The sequence below is a fragment of the Pan paniscus genome, chromosome 23 (assembly GCF_029289425.2).
Source record: "Pan paniscus chromosome 23, NHGRI_mPanPan1-v2.0_pri, whole genome shotgun sequence".
Taxonomy (NCBI): Eukaryota; Metazoa; Chordata; class Mammalia; order Primates; family Hominidae; genus Pan; species Pan paniscus.
Genome location: NC_085927.1, coordinates 60,513,808 through 60,532,160, shown reverse-complemented (window position 1 = coordinate 60,532,160; position 18,353 = coordinate 60,513,808). Strand labels below are relative to the sequence as shown.

The following is an 18,353-nucleotide window of genomic DNA, read 5'->3' as shown; positions in this document are numbered from 1 at the left end:
GAGACGGAGTCTCCCTCTGTCGCCCAGGCTGGAGTGCAGTGGTGCAATCTTGGCTCACTGCAACCTCCGCCTCCCAGGTTCAAGCGATTCTCATGCCTCAGCCTCCTGAGTAGCTGGGATTACAGGTGTGCGCCAGGACACCTAGCTAATTTTTGTATTTTTTGTGGAGATGGGGTTTCACCATGTTGGCCAAGCTGGTCTCAAACTCCTGACCTCAGGTGATACGCCCCAGCTCGGCCTCCCAAAGTGTTGGGATTACAAACGTGAGCCACCGTGCCCGGCCAGATTGTTCTTCAAGGAGTTCATGCCCCCACTACACACTGACCTGAGCCGTGCTGGCCCCCAGTCCGTGCACGTGGAAAGGACACCCCATTGCACAGCCTCGGATTCCTCTATGGCCAATCGAGTGTATCTAGGGAGAATTCCCAAGGGTGCTTCTAGATACGGCACCTCAGATAAGGCCCCAGAGCAGCACCGAAGGGACAATTTCGGAAAGAGCTAAAAGGGTGAGATTCCCACAACACTCCCGCCGCTGGGGACTCTGTCCCTACCACAATGGGCAGCCCCTGGGCACCTGGCCCCATGTCTCAACACCCCCTAGAAACAGCCAATGTCACACCAAGCAGAGAGTTTATTGAGGCCATGGGCAGGGCCCAGGAACACAGCATGGGGCGTGCGTGGGGTGGATGCACGCTGGACTGCAGGGGTGCGCTAGCAGCGGCAAGCGGAGGGGTATTGGGGGCCCAGAAGGGCCCCCCCCCTCCTAGCAGCGTCTAGGGGCTTCAGGTGAGCATCAAGAACCACTCCTAGCCTCCGCAGGGCTCTTTTGGGAACCCCTCCCTGCTTCCCCCTGAGCTCCATGTGGGGTGGGGCTGGGGCGAGGGGGCCCCTCTTGTCCCTGTGGTCAAGGATGGGATGATCCCTTGAGATTCACTATAAAAATTAAAATTCCCTTATAAATCGCAGGGGAGTGGCAGGAGGGCATCACTTGGAAGCCGACATTACCCGTCCCTGGAGCCGCACCTCCTCCACACCCCCGAAGTTCTGACCCCAAAGTGAAGAATAGAGGATAAGGTTTGCAGGCACAGAGAGGGGCAGAGACACCAGGAGAGAGAAAAGGGAGACTGGGAAGGGAAGGAGGAGGACAACACAGAGAAAGAACGGATCTGAGGAAAAGCAGGGGCACGGGGGCTCCACTCCCCCGCAGCCCCCACAGCTGCGCCCTGGGGACCGAGGACGAGAGTTCCCAGCCCGCAGACCCCCACAAGCGTAAGGTCCCATGTCCCCCCAATCCAGTCCTTGCCAAAGCCATGGTGGCCTCTTGAGACATCCTCAGCCCCAGCTGCGCCTGGAGACAGAGCGGTGCGCAGGCTACTCCAGGTAAATGTCCTCCGTGGGGCAGGCGTATGCCAGGTGCTCTTGGTAGTACTCCAGGAAGGCGCGGCTGGGGAAAGACGGTCCTCCACCAGCCACTCAGGGCCGGTCCTCAACCCCCAAACTGCCTTCCACAGCGCCTCTGAGCTCTCCCTCCTTCCTCCCTCTGCAGCCATCCATAACCCCCCACCCAGGCATGGCCATGTCACCCCCAAGTGTGACCCTCAGCTCTCCTGGCCCAGCAATTCTACCCCTGCCAGAGTGCCTGGGCCATGTGTCTGTGCCTGTTCCCACCCCATGCCCAGGACCCCAAACTGTCACTCACCACTGCCCTCTCTACACAGCACATCTGGTTCTCCTTCCCCAGACCTCCCCTGCCAGGCTCCTGCCCCCACCTGCTCACCTCTGCACCCCACCTCCGTACCCCTGCACCCATTCTGCACCCCACACCCTGGGGCCCCACTCACCCCACACTCTGCGCCACCGGCCTCATGGACTCCTGGGAGACAAAGACGTGGCAGGCGAAGCGGCTCAGCAGGGGGTGTTTGGTGATGAAGCCGAAATAGCTGCGGGCAAGTCAGTGTGGAGGGCACGTCAGAGCCCTGGCCCAGCCTTGGCCACCCCACAAATGATGTAGAGAGAAGAGGCAGGAACAAAAGGCTTGGGGAGAGGGTAAGGGACAGGAGTGTGGGGGTCGCACAATTTCAAGATCTGAAGTTGTCTTTTTTTGGTTTCAGCCCAAGCACAGGGCTGGGCACCTACCAAGAGTTCATGCTCTGAGTTAATTCCATGATGACCAGGGGCATCCACATCTCCCTTCTCTGAGCTGGCACTGCTGCTCTCTGTGGCCCTATTCAGGGCCTGCCCCAGGACCACAGAGCAAGGCCTCTGCCTGGCTACTGGAGACCATATCTCCTGCCACCTCAGCCCTCCTCCTGCGGGCCTAGCAGACCGACAGCCCCTTGCCCAGCTCCGAGGTGGGGCAGGACGTTACCCCTGGTCTGTAAAACCCTCTTCCGGTCTACTCCTCGCTCCCACTGGAAAGCAGCTCCTTGCGGGGCCTCGCTCATGGAGTCACTGCCCAGCTCCTCCACCCAGACATTAGCAAAAATCAAAAATCGTCGTCCAGAGGGAGAGGCAGAGTTCTGCAGCAGGACGCTGCCCCACCCCCACCCCTGAAACTGGCCGACCCGTCCATTCCCCCATGGCTTCGGGGCTTTGCGATTGCACCAAATGGGAAGCCACATGATGGTCTGCTTGCCAGGACGGTGTGTGCACGCTGTCCACAGACAGAGCACAGGGCCCGCCTCAAATGCCGCGTTCAAGTCATGATGGTAATAAGCGCCGACCCACAGATCTGGCTTCCTGCATTACTCAGGCACCATCCTCAGCCCTTTCGATTAACTCACAGAAGCCTCACAACAGCCCTCTGAGGTAGGGCCCTGATGGAGAGCTAGGCACAGAGGTTCAGGAGCTTGCCCAGGACACACAGGCAGGATGGGCAGCCCTGGGAGAAAAGGCGACAGTCTGTGATCCCAACACCAGACATCCTAATGCCAGATCCCAACACAGCACACCCCACGCTCTCCTGACCTACCACCACCGCCATGACGAAACGAGTTCACCGTTCACCTCACACGGTTTCGTCCGTGCCTCCTCGTGGCAAGGGACTGGGGATGGGGGGTCTGGGGTGACAAATATTAGGAAGGTCTGGGCCAGGGCAGCAGCTCCTCCACTTCCTCCCACACCCCTGCCACATCTTGACCCCAAACCCCAAACTCGACTGACCACCTTCCTCTCACGGAATTCTAGCTGGGGCCCTGTCCAGCCTGAGGCCTGAGCTTCACCCAGTTTCCTTCTGATGAGAAATTTGGGTCATTCTTCCTCTCCTGGCAGCATCTGCTGTCCCGGTGACCCCAGAGCTGTCCCCACTGTCTGGTCTGCGCCCCGTCCGCTGTCCCGGTGACCCCAGAGCTGGCCCCACTGTCTGGTCTGCGCCCCTGCCCGCTGTCCCACCTCTCCACCCCAGAGCTGTCCCCGCTGTCTGGTCTGCGCCCCTGCCCGCTGTCCCACCTCTCCACCCCAGAGCTGGCCCCACTGTCTGGTCTGCGCCCCGTCTGCTGTCCTGGTGACCCCAGAGCTGGCCCCACTGTCTGGTCTGCGCCCCTGCCCGCTGTCCCACCTCTCCACCCCAGAGCTGGCCCCGCTGTCTGCTCTGCGCCCCTGCCCGCTGTCCCACCTCTCCACCCCAGAGCTGGCCCCACTGTCTGGTCTGCGCCCCGTCTGCTGTCCTGGTGACCCCAGAGCTGGCCCCACTGTCTGGTCTGCGCCCCTGCCCGCTGTCCCACCTCTCCACCCCAGAGCTGTCCCCGCTGTCTGGTCTGCGCCCCGTCCGCTGTCCTGGTGACCCCAGACTGGCCCCACTGTCTGGTCTGCGCCCCTGCCCGCTGTCCCACCTCTCCACCCCAGAGCTGTCCCCGCTGTCTGGTCTGCGCCCCGTCTGCTGTCCTGGTGACCCCAGAGCTGGCCCCACTGTCTGGTCTGCGCCCCTGCCCGCTGTCCCACCTCTCCACCCCAGAGCTGTCCCCGCTGTCTGGTCTGCGCCCCGTCTGCTGTCCTGGTGACCCCAGAGCTGGCCCCACTGTCTGGTCTGCGCCCCTGCCCGCTGTCCCACCTCTCCACCCCAGAGCTGTCCCCGCTGTCTGGTCTGCGCCCCGTCCGCTGTCCTGGTGACCCCAGAGCTGGCCCCGCTGTCTGGTCTGCGCCCCGTCCGCTGTCCCACCTCTCCACCCCACTGAGCAGCGTTTCCGCATGGATCCCATCAGACCATCTCCGCACTCGGCGGGGACGACACAAAAGGGCTCCGCACCTTCCAGCAGGCAGCACCCTCACTCTCGACCACAGGGAGAGTCCACAAGGCCCCCAAGATGCACTGACGTCTGTCCCACGCCTCAGTCCTGGCAGCACCGTGCCCTGCTGTGTCTTGCCTGTCTGTGAGCCTGCTTCCTCCAACTCCCCGCAAGTCCTTTCCAGCCTCTGGCTGGCTCTGCCTCTCTGGTTCCTCCCAGATCTCCTTCCTCTAGGGTGTTGGGACACAGAGGGCAGGGGCCTGTGCCTGGAGGGAAGCTGGCAGCCCCCCTTGGCCTGCTGCTCCTATGCCAGCACCTCCTCCTCCCCTCCTCCCCTCACCCTGCCTGGCCATTCCCCTCTCATCTCAGTGATCTACCTGCTCTGACCTGGTATCTTCCCTCCAGGTCTCCCTCCTAAACTCCAGACCCATGGGACCAACGGCCACTTCAGTCTCACCGTTTGTGATTGATCCCGCATCCCCTCTCGGTGTGTGGGCTGCAGTACAACCATCCCCCAGGGAGACGTCACCCTGGTCTCTTCCAGGTCACCCTCTACAGCCGGTCAACCTAGGTCCTGCCTGTACTACCTCTTCAGTGCCTCTTGCATCTGCACACTTGGTCTCAGGACATAGCACCTATATAACCTCAGCAGCCACCAGGTCCCCTGTGTCACCTCCTTCCATTAGGAGCCTTCTATGGCCTCATTACCAGCAAGATTAAGTACAGCTCCTTGGCATAATCAGAAGGGTCCAGGTCTTCCCCGGCATTTCTAGCTGCTCCCCTTACACACGGGCCCCAGAGCCTATAGCCCCCCACCAGTGCATCCCACACCCTTGGCTCAGCTGGACCCCACCAGGAAGATCCACTTCCCCACCCCTGTCACCTGCTGTGTTTCCAGGCTGGCCATCCTGAGCCCCAGGCCCACTCAGGCGTCCTCTGCACCCACACAGGCTTCTCACATCCTTCGCCCGTGTGCCTCTCTCCACCCAGACTGGATGCAAGCCTGTCTGACCCACGCCTCCTGAGTCCAGCTCAGAGCGGGCGCCACTGCAGGCTCAGCTCACAGAGCTAAGTGGGTGCAGGTGGAGCTCTCAGGGCTGGGCACGGGCAGCCCTCAGGGTCTGTGGGGACTCAGGGGGCGGTTGGACTCTCAGGGTTTGTGGGGGCAGTTGGGGGACTCGGGGACGGTCAGACTCTCACCAGCTGTTGCGGGGATGGCAGCCGCAGAAGGAGATGTTCTTCATCTGGAAGAAATGGCTACAGCGCTGGAACTAGAGCAGAGGTGGGCAGAAGCCCCCGTGTCAAAGGAGGCCTGGCGCCGCCCCTGCCTCCCACCTACTGGACACCCCTGCCAGCCTGGCCCCGTCGGACTCCGTGGCCTAACCCTATCCCCCAGTCCCCGGTCCCCAGTCCCCCACACTCCCACCTCGGGCCCTCCTCCGCTCAGACTCAGCTTGACCCCCCGAAGAGAGATCTCGAGGTCACAGGAGGCAGGAGGGCGCAGGTGGACGGTCAGTTTCCGGGCAGTGGCAATCTACAGAAGAAGTTGGGGGAGAAGAGGGTCTTGAGGAGCCCACAAGGGCCTTTCTTTCCCCTTGGTGGGACTACGCCTCTGCTCCTTTTAGCTTATGTTTGAGGACACACATGCTGAGGACCCTGAGATGCAATTCTGGAAGACATAAGGGGTGTGGCCTTGGCCACTCCTCAGGCTCAGGAGGAGCAATAGCCTCTCTGCAGTCAGCTTGCTTCATCTTCCTTCTGCTCCTCCAGGCAGGCTGCTGCGCTTGGCTCAGGAGCCAGGAACACAGACCTCACCCGCCCTGGCCTCTTCACTGCCTGGCCGCATAAGCTTGAGGGAGCTCTCAGATGCAGGGCTGCTCTGCCCTGCTCCCTACTGCCCCCCAGCCTCAGCCTCAGTACTGGTGCCTGGGCAGGTGCTCACTAAACGTCCACTGAGTGAGTGGATGAGTAGAGGGCTCCCAGGGAAGGGGCTGTGAGGGCTGGTCTTGATTCCAGACAGGAAGAGGAAGGGCTGAGGGCAGTCGGGGCCACCTGGAAGATCTGTGGCCCAGAGACCCAGAGGTGATGAGGGACAGCTGCTGTGCTCTGCCCTAGACTCACCTGCTCAGGCCTCTGAACCAGGGCCTGGGGTACCCACCCCGAGCTCCCCCTGCAGCATCCCCCAGACCCTCCCTGGAGGAAATCAGACCTCAGACCTTGGAGCCTCAAGCCCTGTGCCAGCCTGCAGTGCTGGTGTGGCCGCCAAGCGGACCCTCAGCCTGCACTTGCCCGGCCTCCACACTGACCTTCTGCATGGCTGCACACAGGATGCCGTTGCCCTGGTGGCAGGGCACCTCCACGGAGCCCAGGAACTGCACGTCAAAGCGCTCCACCCAGCAGGGGCTCCGCTTACTCCCTGGGGAGGGGGGCACAGAGGGCCCAGGTCAGGCAGGGGCACAGGGGAGGATCTGGGGTGAAAAGCCTGCCCTCGGGGTTGGGACCTCACCCAGCAGGTCCTTGGCAGGGCCGGGCACCGCGTGGGCGTAGAAGGCAGGGAACACACCGCGCTCCCCCGTGCGCATGTTGAAGCCACGGAACCAGAAGTCATCCTCCTCGGCCTCCACCAACACAGGGTCATCCACATCCAGCTCCAGCTCGTCTGGATGCCGCGGGATGAACCTGCCGTTGGGGGAGAGGTCACTGGGGAGGGGGGCGGGATGGACGGTCGTGTCCACTGGCGTTCTGTGATGGCAGGGACTGAGGCTGGGGCCACCGCCAGCAAGGAGGGAGGCCGTACCTGAACACAGCCCGGTGAGTCTGCTCTCGCTCCTCGCCGTTGACCAGACAGGAGAAAAGGCCAAAGGACTCGGTGCCTGGGAGACCCGGCAGGACAGAGGCGGGGGAGACAGGGAGACACAGTCAGAGTAGTGCTTAGAGGCCTGGCCTTGGGCAGAGGCCAAGTCCCCTCCACAGTCCGGTGTAGGTGTCCTACGAGCGGGAAGGAGCTGAGGCAGAGCAGGCCAACGCAAGCCATGTCCTGGGTGGGAGAGGGCACCCAGCCCTGACCACAGCCAGACCCTCAGGTGGCCCTGGGCACTGTGGGGGACCCTGGGACTGAGGCCAGGGAGTCTGCACGTTCCTCTGGGCCACCCCCCTTTTCCCCACCTCGCACTCACTGGAGGACCGAGATGTGCTGTTGACGAAGACATTGAGGAACTTCTTGGAGAAGGTGAGGTCAGGGCTGTCCGGCGAGGTGTCCCCCGAGACCTGACCGCCGCCTAGCAGCGCCGCGCCCGCCTCCTCCTCGCTGGCCTCCCCGCCGCTGTCCTCTTCGCTGTCGTGGCCCAGCCCAGCACAGCGCCGCAGGCTCACCAGCTCCAGCTGCGTGTGCTCATCCACCACCAGCGTGTACTTGACCGCGTCGTACACCAGCGACGCGTCCCGCGGCGCCGAGGGGCCCGTGCCCCTGCCCCCGGGGGGCCCCGCACTGTCCTCGGCATCCTCCTCTTCCTCGTCGTCCTCTTCGTCCTCCTCCTCGGAGCAGGCGGCGGAGCAGGCTCGTCCCGGGCGGGCGGCGCGGCCGGGCGCGGCCCACAGCGGCGTGATGGTGTCACGCGTGGGGTTGCTGAGGAATAGGCAGGGCCCGGGCTGCGCGGGGCCGGGTCGAGGCGCGGCGGGCGCGGGCGGCGGCGGCGCGCACAGCGTCTCCATGTCCACCAGCTCCACACCGCCGGGCCCCGCGGCCGCCTCGGGGTCCTGGGAGTCCTGGGCGGCCCCGCCGGCCGGCGACACGAGCTCCCCGGGCGGGCGCGGCGCAGGAGACAGGCACTGGCCGGGGCAGCGGATGGGCGAGGAGCCCTCGGAGATCATGCGGCTCACCAGGTTGCTGAGCAGCCAGGGCGAGTCCGCGTCCTCGCTGAGGTCCGGCTCCGACTCCGACCCCGACTCGTACTCGCTGTTGGTGTCGTCGGGGCCCACGGGCAGGAAGGCGGGGCGGCGCGGGGGTTCGCGCGGGGGCTCCGGCTCCGAGGCGGGCGACGAGGCCTCCTCGATGGAGTTGGTGAGGTGCGAGGAGCGGCCGCTGCTGCTGCTTCCGCCATCGCTGCTCAGCTCCAGCTCCGTCTCCGAGATGGACGAGATCATGCGCCCCAGGCGCGCGCCGCCCGCGTCCTCCGAGTCGGAGCCGGGCGAGGACAGCTCCTGGCTGCTGCGACGTCCCCCGCGGCCGCCGCTCGAGCGGCTTCTCAGGTCAGCCTCGATGCCAGGATCTGAGGAGGGCGAAGTCCCCCCTGGCGCCGGGGGTTCCGCAGGCCGGTTCCCTTCGCAGTCGCAACCCGGGCGCACTGGCGACTGCGCCCCGCCGGGCCCTGTGTCCGTGGCAGGGAGGGGGCCTGGGAGCTCTGCTGGGCAGGGAGGTGGGGTCACCCTCTCTGCACCACCCAGGCCTCTTCCAGCAGCCAGTCCATCCTCCCTTCCCTCCTCCCCCGCTTCCCCGTGCCCCGCGGGCCCAACACCCCTCACCTCTGAGGGCCTCCGGGGCGGGTGAGCATAGCGCTGTCTCCTGCCAGGAGGCGGGACGCACCAGGTCAAAGCCTCCGTTGTTGTTTAGGGAGTCCTGGGGTGGAGATACATGACGGCGGTCCTGAGGAGGGCCAGCTCCCAGGGGGTGAGCAGGGCTGGCTGCAGTCCCAGGTGCTATGAACCCAGGCTCAGCTCCAGGGAGCTGTGGGTCCGGGCACTCACCTGGGCCCCCAGTGTGGTCAGACGGAGCGTGGTGGGCCGGTGCTTGTGGGGCTCCTCCACGGAAGGGGAGGGGATAAGGGGCCCGGGGGCAGGTGCCTCTGAGCCAGGGTCTCCTCCCTCCTGGCCTTCCCCATCTCCCTCCTCCTCCTCCTCCTCCTCCTCCTCGTCCTCATCGTCCTCCTCTTCATTGTCATCGATCATCTCAAACTCCTGGAAGTCATCCTGGAAGGAGCAGATGGGGTGCGGCTGCTCCGAGCGCCCCAGGGAGAGGCTGTCCTGCAGGACGGAGGGAGATAGCAGGGCTGGGCCAGAGGGCAGCAGTAGCCCAGGGGCCCAGGTGCTAGGAGAAGGGAAATCGGGGAGCATCAGTCAAAGGAGAGCCCCTTCCAGCTCACTCTGCCCCTCTGTCTACAGGGCGATGTTTTCAAAATCTGCCTAACACACATTGGGATCACTCCAGTTATTGGGAAGGGCCTAAACTCTACAGCTGAATGACAGGGATTCTCAGAGCAGCCCCAGCCCCACTTTCAGACTCATCTAACTGCAGAACCCCATCACATTTGACACCAGCACTGTGTTCCCTTCGCAGCGTTTTAACACAACTTACAGTTACTGGACATGGTTTTTGGTCTGTTGCAAGCCCCACCAGGGCAGGGTCATATCCATGTTATGCACTGTTGCACCCGCCCCCAAGAACAAGACCTGGGGCTCAGCGGATGTTCAGTAAACATCAAACAGATGCAGAAATGGAGAGACAGCCTGCACTCTGAGGATTCACCAACTTTGCACCAACCCCAGGGCCATTGGCACAGTTATTCCCCATGCTGGCACTTCCTCTCCTCCATTCCCTCCTACCTACCCCATCTGCCTGGCTCTGCTAACCTCAGGGCATGGTTGACATTTCCTCTGGAAATTCTCCCTGATTCCTTCAGTGTGGATTGGGTTCCCTTCCCCCTCGTGGAACTTATGTCCCTGTTGGAATGCAGCCCTTGACACGTGGGCAGCCATTGTCCCTTACAAGTCTTTCTCCCCTACTAAGTTGCAGCTCCAGAGAGCAGCTGTCCTGTTCCACTCCCAGCACCCAGAAGCCCCCAGTACTTGCCACATGGCAGTTGCTCAGAAATGTTCTTCAATAAATGAAAGCAGAAATGTGGAGAGACAGGGAGGAGGAGAAGCAAGAGATGGACGAGAAAAGATTTCAGCAGGGGGAGACATGAAACAGACAGATGGGAGCTGCAGACGAGGGCACAGGGCTGCAGAGGGGACAAGGTTGTGATGGCAGCTGCGAGGGATTAGATCTTTCTGGGAGTGATCTGAGGACAGAGGGCACCCAAAGCAAAGGAGCACCTCCCTGCCCCGGGCTGGCCACCGATGGGGTCGGGGAGAATGCTGGGGAAGGCCCTGCGTGGAGGCCTGCAATGTGTTGGAATAAGAGAGAGTTGATACCAAGGAAACCTCAAGGGTTAAGTGGGGAGGAGCCATCAGAGGAGTCCCCGGTTCAAGGCTGAGCTCACACCCACCCTAAAACCCCAAGTGAACGCTAAGAAGAACCTAATGAGGCCCTCCCTTGAGCTGGATCTATGTCCCCAACTCTTCTCCCACCTTCTCACAGTGGTCTGAGTCGTAGCTGAGGCCCAGGCCACAGTCATCAGTGATCTCAGACAGATCTTCGTCGTCAAATTCTTCCAGGCTTATGTCCTGGGGAGGCCTGGAAAGGAGACCAGGGTCAGAGAGCCACCAACCCTGGACTCCCTGCCTGGCAACTGGCCCTGAGGAGGGGCAGAGGGAGGCCTCAGCTCCTACACCCAGTGGTTTCCACAGCCCCCAGCTCTCGGAACACATCCTGCCATCATCTTGACCCCCAAGCTCTGCTCTCCTGTGGATCCCCTCCCCCATCTGAGCCAGGCCTGCCCGGAGGAGCCAACCCTGCCCCCACCCCTCCCACCCCGCCTCCCTGGAGAGCCAGCAGCCTCTCCTCCCTCCACTCGCAGCTCCAGGCCCCTGGGGTCAGGGTCTTGCAGAGCAGGGGAGGGGGAGCTGCAACGCGGCAGCGGCAGATGGGGAGGGGTCGCTCCTGCTCTGGGAAGAGAGTCTGGCCTGTTTGTCTCCCCCTCTCCGGCGGAGTGAGGCCTAAACCCAGAGGCCCAGCGTCCTCCCTACCCCAGTCCCTTCCCGCAGGGCTCCGGGCTTGATTTCCACTCTCTCCCGGCCGGGCCCTATCGGCCAGGTCTGGCGTCCACTGAAAGAGGCCAAGGCCACCGGGACACGCCGCGCCGGGAGGGTGTGCCCGCATCCCGCCCGCATCCTCCCCCGCAGAGGGTCGGCCCAGGGCCTCCACCCTTGACAGGTCAGCCGTCCAGGCCGGGCGCGGCTCAGAATCCCGGCGGGGCCCAGGGGTCACTGAGGCTGGGGACGCGCGGTGAAGATGGAGGGAGTGGGAGCGGGGTGGGGGTGGGGCGCCCGAGCCGAGGCTCAAGGACCGCAGGGGGCTGGGGCCGGGTCCGCGCCGGCGGCGGGGCTGGGGCGGCGGGGACGGGGGTCCGGGCCGGGTCGGGGTCGGGGGGTGCGCAGGGAGCGGAGGGTCCGCCCGGCCCGGGCGCCGAGGTGGGTACCTGCAGCCCGGCGGCGACAGCGAGTGGAAGGTGGAGAGAGAAAACATCTCCGCGCGATCCGCCATCTTCTCCGGGAGAGGCCCGCGACTGCGGCGGGGGGTGCGGGAGCCTCGCCGCGCCCCGCGCCCGCGCTCGGCCCGCCCCGCTCACCTCGTGACACGCCCTGCGGCGTCCGCCCCGCGCACCTCGCCCGGACTCCGCGGCGGCGCGGGGAGGGCGGCGGGGGAGGCGGGGGAGGGACGCGGCCGGGGACGCTGGTTGGAGGAGAGGCGGCGGCTTCACTGCCGGGCGCTGGTTGGGGAAGGGCCGGGCGTGCGATGAGGATTTTTCCCGGGGAGGGGCGGGAGGGAAGGGGCGGGCGGGTGGGCGTCGGGCCCCGCCCTGGAGGACCCGCGCGGGGCGGGAGGCCGAGGAGGCAGCGCCGGGGTCCGCGGGCCTCGGGTTCACCGTGGGCTGTGGCCTCTGGGCGAGAGGCCGGGGCGGCCCCAGGAGCTGCGCCGCCGCGCCCAGGATCCCCCCAGGAACCCTAACCCGGGTGCGGCCCGGAGCGGGGTGGCGGGCGAGGCGGGAGGCGCGGGAGGAGCTGTCCGCCGTCGGGTGCTGATCGGAGCTGTCCCCACGGGGTGCTGACCGGGGCTGCACGGGGACGTCTGCACAAGGGTCGCCGAGCAGGGCTGGATTCAGAATCGAGCACAAGGTACTCAGAGGATGCTGCCTGGGGCTAAAAGTGGACTTTGAGCACTCAGTAGAGACTGCACAGCCGGACAGACGTACCGACGGGCACTGGGAGAAGTTAGCACCCACGGAGGCGATATGCGTCCCACTGGAAACACTTTTTCTTGGGCACTGTGTTGCTGGGCCCTGTGTAGGGAACTGACCCGCTCTGGCTTGGGATGGAGCCCTGTGGGGAGGGCCATGGTTGAAGGTGAGCTCGAGACGGTGGCTGTGGGAGGAGGCGGGAGATCAGGGTTGAGGGCGCAGAACTAGGGAGAGACTGCAGAACACTTTTTTTCTTTCTAAAATAGAGACCGGTGGCTGGGCGCGGTGGCTCACGCCTGTAATCCCACCACTTTGAGAGGCCAAGGCGGGTGGATCACGACGTCAAGAGATCGAGAGCAGAGACCATCCTGGCCAACATGGTGAAACCCCGTCTTTACTAAAAATACAAAAAAAATTAGCCGGGCGTGGTGGCGGGCGCCTGTAGTCCCAGCGACTTGGGAGGCTGAGCCAGGAGAATCATTTGAACCCGGGAAGCGGAGGTTGCAGTGAGACGAGATTGCGCCACTGCACTCCAGCCTGGCAAGAGCAAGACTCCGTCCCAAAAAAAAAAAAAAAAGAGAGAGAGAGAGAGACCGGCTCTCTGTGTATTGCCCAGGTTGGTCTCAACCTCCTGGGCTCAGCTATCCTCTGGCCTCAGCCTCCCAAAGTGCTGGGATTACAGGTGTGAACCACAGCACCTGGCTAAATATTGGCTAAAGAAGGAGGCTGGCATTTCAACAAAAGCGCAATCCCTTTTCCCCCTTGATGAAAGTTATGTGCCCTAAGATTTCTTTATGTCTTAGTTCTGTGGAAAAATCTTTTTTTTTTTTTTTTTTTTTTTTTTTTTGAGACAGAACTTGCTCTGTTGCCCAGGCTGGAGTGTAGTGGCACGATCTCAGCTCACTGTAACCTCCACCTCCCGGGTTCAAACGATTCTCGTGCCTCAGCCTCCCGAGTAGCTGGGATTACAGGCAATCACCACCATGTCCGGCTAATTTTTGTGTTTTTAATAGAGATGGGTTTTTGCCATGTTGGCCAGGCTGGTCCCAAACTCCTGACCTCAGGTGATCTGCCCTCCTTGGCCTCCCAAAGTGCTGGGATTACAGGCGTGAGCCACCGCCCCTGGCCTGGAAAATTATTCCTTAGGAAAGGACGAGGCACTTGAGTGACAAACACCAGAAACGACATGGCAGAAGGAGCTCATGCAAGTCGGGAAGGGGGGTATCACCATTCCAGCTTAGAGAGAGGCCTGTGGCCAGGGCCTGATTGAACCTGCACTCTTTGGTGTCCCATCACAATTTATATTTTATGCCAATTACAGTATTTTTCTAAGAATGGCATTTACTTGGCTGGGCACAGTGACTTACACCTGTAATCCCAGTACTTTGGGAGGCCAAGGTGGGTGGGTCACTTGAGCTCAAGAGTTTGAAACCAGCCTGGAAACATGTCTCTACCAAAAATAAAAAAAATTGGCCGAGCCCAGGAGGCAAAGGTTGCAGTGAGCTGAGATCACACCACTGCATCCAACCTGGGGGGCAGAGTGAGATCCCATCTCAAAAGAAAAAAAAAAGCCATTTACTAGTTTATGCTTGCCTTCTTGACTTGGGTTGGCTGGAGAGAAGAGAGGCTGTCATCTCTCTGTGAAGCCCTAGGCTCCAAGCATGGTGCCCGGCAAACAGTAGGTGTTTAGCAGACATGTGAATGAATGAATGAGAGAGCTTATGGTCTCTAACCCAGTCTGGGGCATCAGGTCTTTGCCATAACAGTCTTTTCCCTTTTAGAAGCACTAAGAACATTCCCCATTTCTGAGATTCAAGGAGTCTGGGCCTATTAACCACTCCCTGCCTTTCCCAAAAAATCCAGATCCCTTCCCAGATTTCACAGAGAGTTTGACCTCAACTTTCCAGATTGCCTTTTGATCCCGAGTCTTTTCACCAAACTGGTTCATCTGGACATCCACATAAATGACCCATCCAATACCCTGGTCAGTCAGTTCCTTGATTTCTGATCTGTCAACAGTCTTTAATACTCAAGTGTAGTGACCTCTCCCACAAAGTGCCTCCAGGATCTACCTTCATCTGGAATTGCAGCAAGCTTAAAATCTTTTTTTTTTTTTTTTTTTTTTTGAGACAGGGTCTCACTCTGTCACCCAGGCTGGAGTGCAGTGGTGTGTCCCCAGCTCACTGTAGCCTCAAACTCCTGGGCTCAAGGAATCCCCCTGCCTCAGCCTTCTGAGTAGCTAGGACCACAGGTGCACACTACCATACCTGGCATTTTGTTTGTTTTTGTAAAAACAGGGTCTCACTATGTTACCCAGGTTGGTCTTAAACTCCTGGGCCCAAGCCCAGGTGATGGCCTCCCAGAGTGCTGAGATGACAGGCATGAGCCACAGCATCCAATCTGAAGTCTTATAGTCTCAAATTTCATCTTAGATCCTAATCCCCAAAACCTTCCTCAAGCCTCTCCCCTTCCTTCCCTCCCTCTTAAAAGATGGTCACTCCCAGGTCCCATGAGCGTAAAGACCATGAGATGGGGGATACCGCCCGCAATTTTATCTGTGGACTTCCCGTCTTGCCCCCAGAGCACAGATGGAAGATCGTCGGCCTTAAAGTCTGAAATAGGGGAGCCACTCTTCATTTTGCACCAACTTGTTGAACGTGGGCAAATTACTCAATCCCTCCAGATCTTGGTTTCTTTCTCTGAGCAATGGTGCTGCGAGGACCACATGTCGTGGTGTAAGCCCCAGACACAGGCCCTGTTGTTTGTTGGTGATCATTTAAGGCTCACCTTTCCCCTGCTCCTCACACCGGGGACATGTCCTCCCAGTCCCCCAGGGCTGCTCTGTGCAGCTCAGGGATACATTAGTGAAAAGGCAGCAACTCTTTCCTGAGGGGGTTTATGCTCCTTACAGCATGCACATTTTATCAAATTTGCACCTTCCTTGTGTGCTCCTCAGAGCATCATTGTATGGATGAACAAATGGGGGTCCACAGGGAGCTGAACATCCCTCCTTGAAGTTCCTCCTCCGGCCTCTGGGCCACAGGCAGTGGGTTTTCCTTCCTGACCACCACCCGTTGTCAGCATCCTTCCAGACTCCTTCTCCTTCAATGACAAATCAAGATGTTGTGACGTGACCATTTTAACGCTTTCTTCCCTCTATGGTGCACGAATGGCATAGATGTTACAAAGCACAAAATTGATTGGACTTAGAAGGGAGAGTTGGAATCGCAACAGCTTCCACAGTCCTGACCACAGCAATTCTAAAAAGTCAGAGAACATTTTCTGACAACTTTCTGAGAGATTAGAAAATAAATGCAAACTATCAGTATTTATTGTACTCATATTTCACAGAAATCACAAACACAAAATAAATATGCCAATGGTTAAAACTGCAAACAGACACATTTAATAAAGATGAAAATTAAGAGTTCTACCTTCACCATGGTGAAGTCCTAACGCCACCATTTCCCGGATCTTCATTTTTATGCAGCCAGGTCTCTGATCACTACCTCCTACTTTTCTTGGTCTCTTGCTGCATTACTACAATACCCACTTTTTTTTTTTTTTTTTTTTTTTTTGAGACAGGGTCTTGCTCTGTCACCCAGGCAAGAATGTAGTGGTGCAATCTCAGCTCACTGCAACCTCTGCCTCCTAGGTTCAAGCAATTCTCCCACTTCATTCCTCAGAGTAGTTGGACTATAGGTGTGTGCCACCACACCTGGCTAATGCTTTTATTTTTTGTAGAGACAGGGTTTCATCATGTTGCTCAGCCTGGTCTCAAACTCCTGAGCTCAAGCAATCCACTCACCTCAGCCTCCCAAAGTGCTGGCATTACAGGCGTGAGCCACTGTGTCAAGCCTTTTTTTTTTTTTTTTAACTCCATAAGAAATGTGCTTCAATTACTATTACTGTGTAACAAATTATCCTCAAATTTAGTGGATTAAAACAATTAAGTTGTTATTTACAATTGTTTGTTTTGAGGGTGGAAATTCAGGAAGGACTCCAATGGGAAGTTCTTGCCTGGGTCTCTTTTGAGGTTTGGTTGCAGTTGGAGGTGAGCCTGGCTTGAGGTCTGAGATGGTTCATTCAGAAGGTTGGCAGTGGATGCTGAGTGTGAGCTGGGGGCTCTGCTGCGGCTGTCACCAGCATATCCACTGGGCTCTCCTGCATCATGGTCTCAGGGTAGTTTCTTTTCTTTTCTTTTTTTTTTTTTCTTTGGAGACAAGAGTCTCGCTCTGTCACCCAGGTTGGAGTGCAGTGGTGTGATCTTGGCTCACTGCAACCTCCACCTCCTGGGTTCAAGTGATTCTCCTACCTCAGCCTCCCGAGTAGCTGGGATTATAGGTGCCTGCCAGCACGCCCAGCTCATTTTTTTTTGTATTTTTAGTAGAGGCGGGTTTTCGCCATGTTGGCCAGGCTGGTCTGGAACTCCTGACCTCAGGTGATCCGCCCACCTCGGCCTCCCAAAATGCTAGCACTACAGGCATGAGTCACCGCACCCAGCCAAGGGTAGAGTTTCTACATGATGGCTGGCTCCCATCAGAGTGAGGATCCTTGGAGGGCATGCCCTTTTCTGGTCTAACCTTGGAAGTCCTACAGCATCACTGCTGCTGTACCTATTGGCCAAAGCAGTTGCAAGCCTACCCAGCTTCAAGAGGGGGGTCACAGACCCTACCCCTCCATGGGAAGAGTGTCAAAGAACTTAGGAGCTGTGTCATAAAACCACTGCAAATCTCTAGTCCATGTGTCATGAAACCACCACAAACCTCCAGTCCATGCATCATAAAACCACTGCAAATCTCCAGTCCATGTGTCATGAAACCACTGCAAATCTCCAGTCCATGTGTCATGAAACCACCACAAACCTCCAGTCCATGTGTCATAAAACCACCACAAACCTCCAGTCCATGTGTCATAAAACCACTGCAAATCTCCAGTCCATGTGTCATGAAACCACCACAAGCCTCCAGTCCATGTGTCATAAAACCACTGCAAATCTCCAGTCCATGTGTCATGAAACCACCACAAACCTCCAGTCCACTGAACCTCGCTCTTTCCTCAATGTCCACTCAAGTTTCTTGCCTGACATTAACCCTCTCAATCGTCAACTTGTCCTCTTCTGGATCATTTCCATCAGCAAACAAGCATAACCTATGTTAAAGAAAATGGTAATTCTCACCTGATGGTACAGGACATCCAAAATCATGGCATTTACAACATTGTTATGCCTTAACGAAAGTGACAGTAGGCCGGGCGCGGTGGCTCACGCCTGTAATCCCAGCACTTTGGGAGGCCGAGGCAGGCGGATCACAAGGTCAGGAGATCAAGCACAATGGCTAACACGGTGAAACCCCGTCTCTACTAAAAATACAAAAAATTAGCCAGGCGTGGCGGCAGGCGCCTGTAGTCCCAGCTACTCGGGAGGCTGAGGCAGGAGAATGGCATGAATCTGGGAGGCGGAGCTTGCAGTGAGCCGAGATCACGCCACTGCACTCCAGCCTGGGCGACAGAGCAAGACTCTGTCTCAAAAAAACAAAAAAATCCTTCTGGTTTAAGAAAGAAATCTCATACATAATTATACCTTTCCGAAAACAGATTTCTATCAGTGCAGAAGATGATTATAACATGCATCAGTTGAAGTTTTTAAATAGATTGCTACTATCAGGAATTTTTTTTTTTTTTTTTGAGACACGATTTTGCTCTGTTGTCCAGGCTGGAGGGCAGTGGTGCAATCGTAGTTCACTGCAACAACCACCTCCCAGGCTTAAGCCATTCTCCCTGCTTCAGCCTTCCAAGTAGCTGGGACTACAGGTGTGTACCACCACACCCAACTCATTTTTGTATTTTAGTAGAGATGGGGTCTCACCATGTTGGCCAGGCTGGTCTCGAACTCCTGAACTCAAGTGATCCGCCTGCCTCGGCCTCCCAGAGTGCTTAGATTACAAGCATGAGCCACCACGCCTTGCCAGGAAATTTTTTAAATCTCTGAAATCTGAATGTCTCACTAGACTCCTTC

The 18,353-nt window shown here is 59.0% G+C and overlaps 1 protein-coding gene across 2 annotated transcripts; it reads right to left on the bottom strand.

The window, feature by feature from the left end:
* Positions 1–613: 613 nt before the first annotated feature.
* Positions 614–11,788, bottom strand: MAPK8IP2 (mitogen-activated protein kinase 8 interacting protein 2). Of its 2 annotated transcripts, none has more exons than XM_034948814.3 (12): positions 11,579–11,788; positions 10,569–10,674; positions 8,967–9,242; positions 8,745–8,838; positions 7,400–8,626; positions 7,021–7,096; positions 6,730–6,902; positions 6,530–6,639; positions 5,650–5,757; positions 5,424–5,494; positions 1,842–1,940; positions 614–1,444 (listed from the first exon to the last, which is right to left on the bottom strand). In XM_034948814.3, the coding sequence occupies exons 1-12, from the start codon at positions 11,641–11,643 to the stop codon at positions 1,372–1,374; spliced, it is 2,478 nt and encodes an 825-aa protein (XP_034804705.1). In that variant the 5' UTR covers positions 11,644–11,788; the 3' UTR covers positions 614–1,371. The 2 variants fall into 2 exon arrangements, with proteins under 2 accessions (XP_034804705.1, XP_034804706.1); XM_034948815.3 differs by having other exon boundaries at positions 7,400–8,623.
* Positions 11,789–18,353: the final 6,565 nt, after the last annotated feature.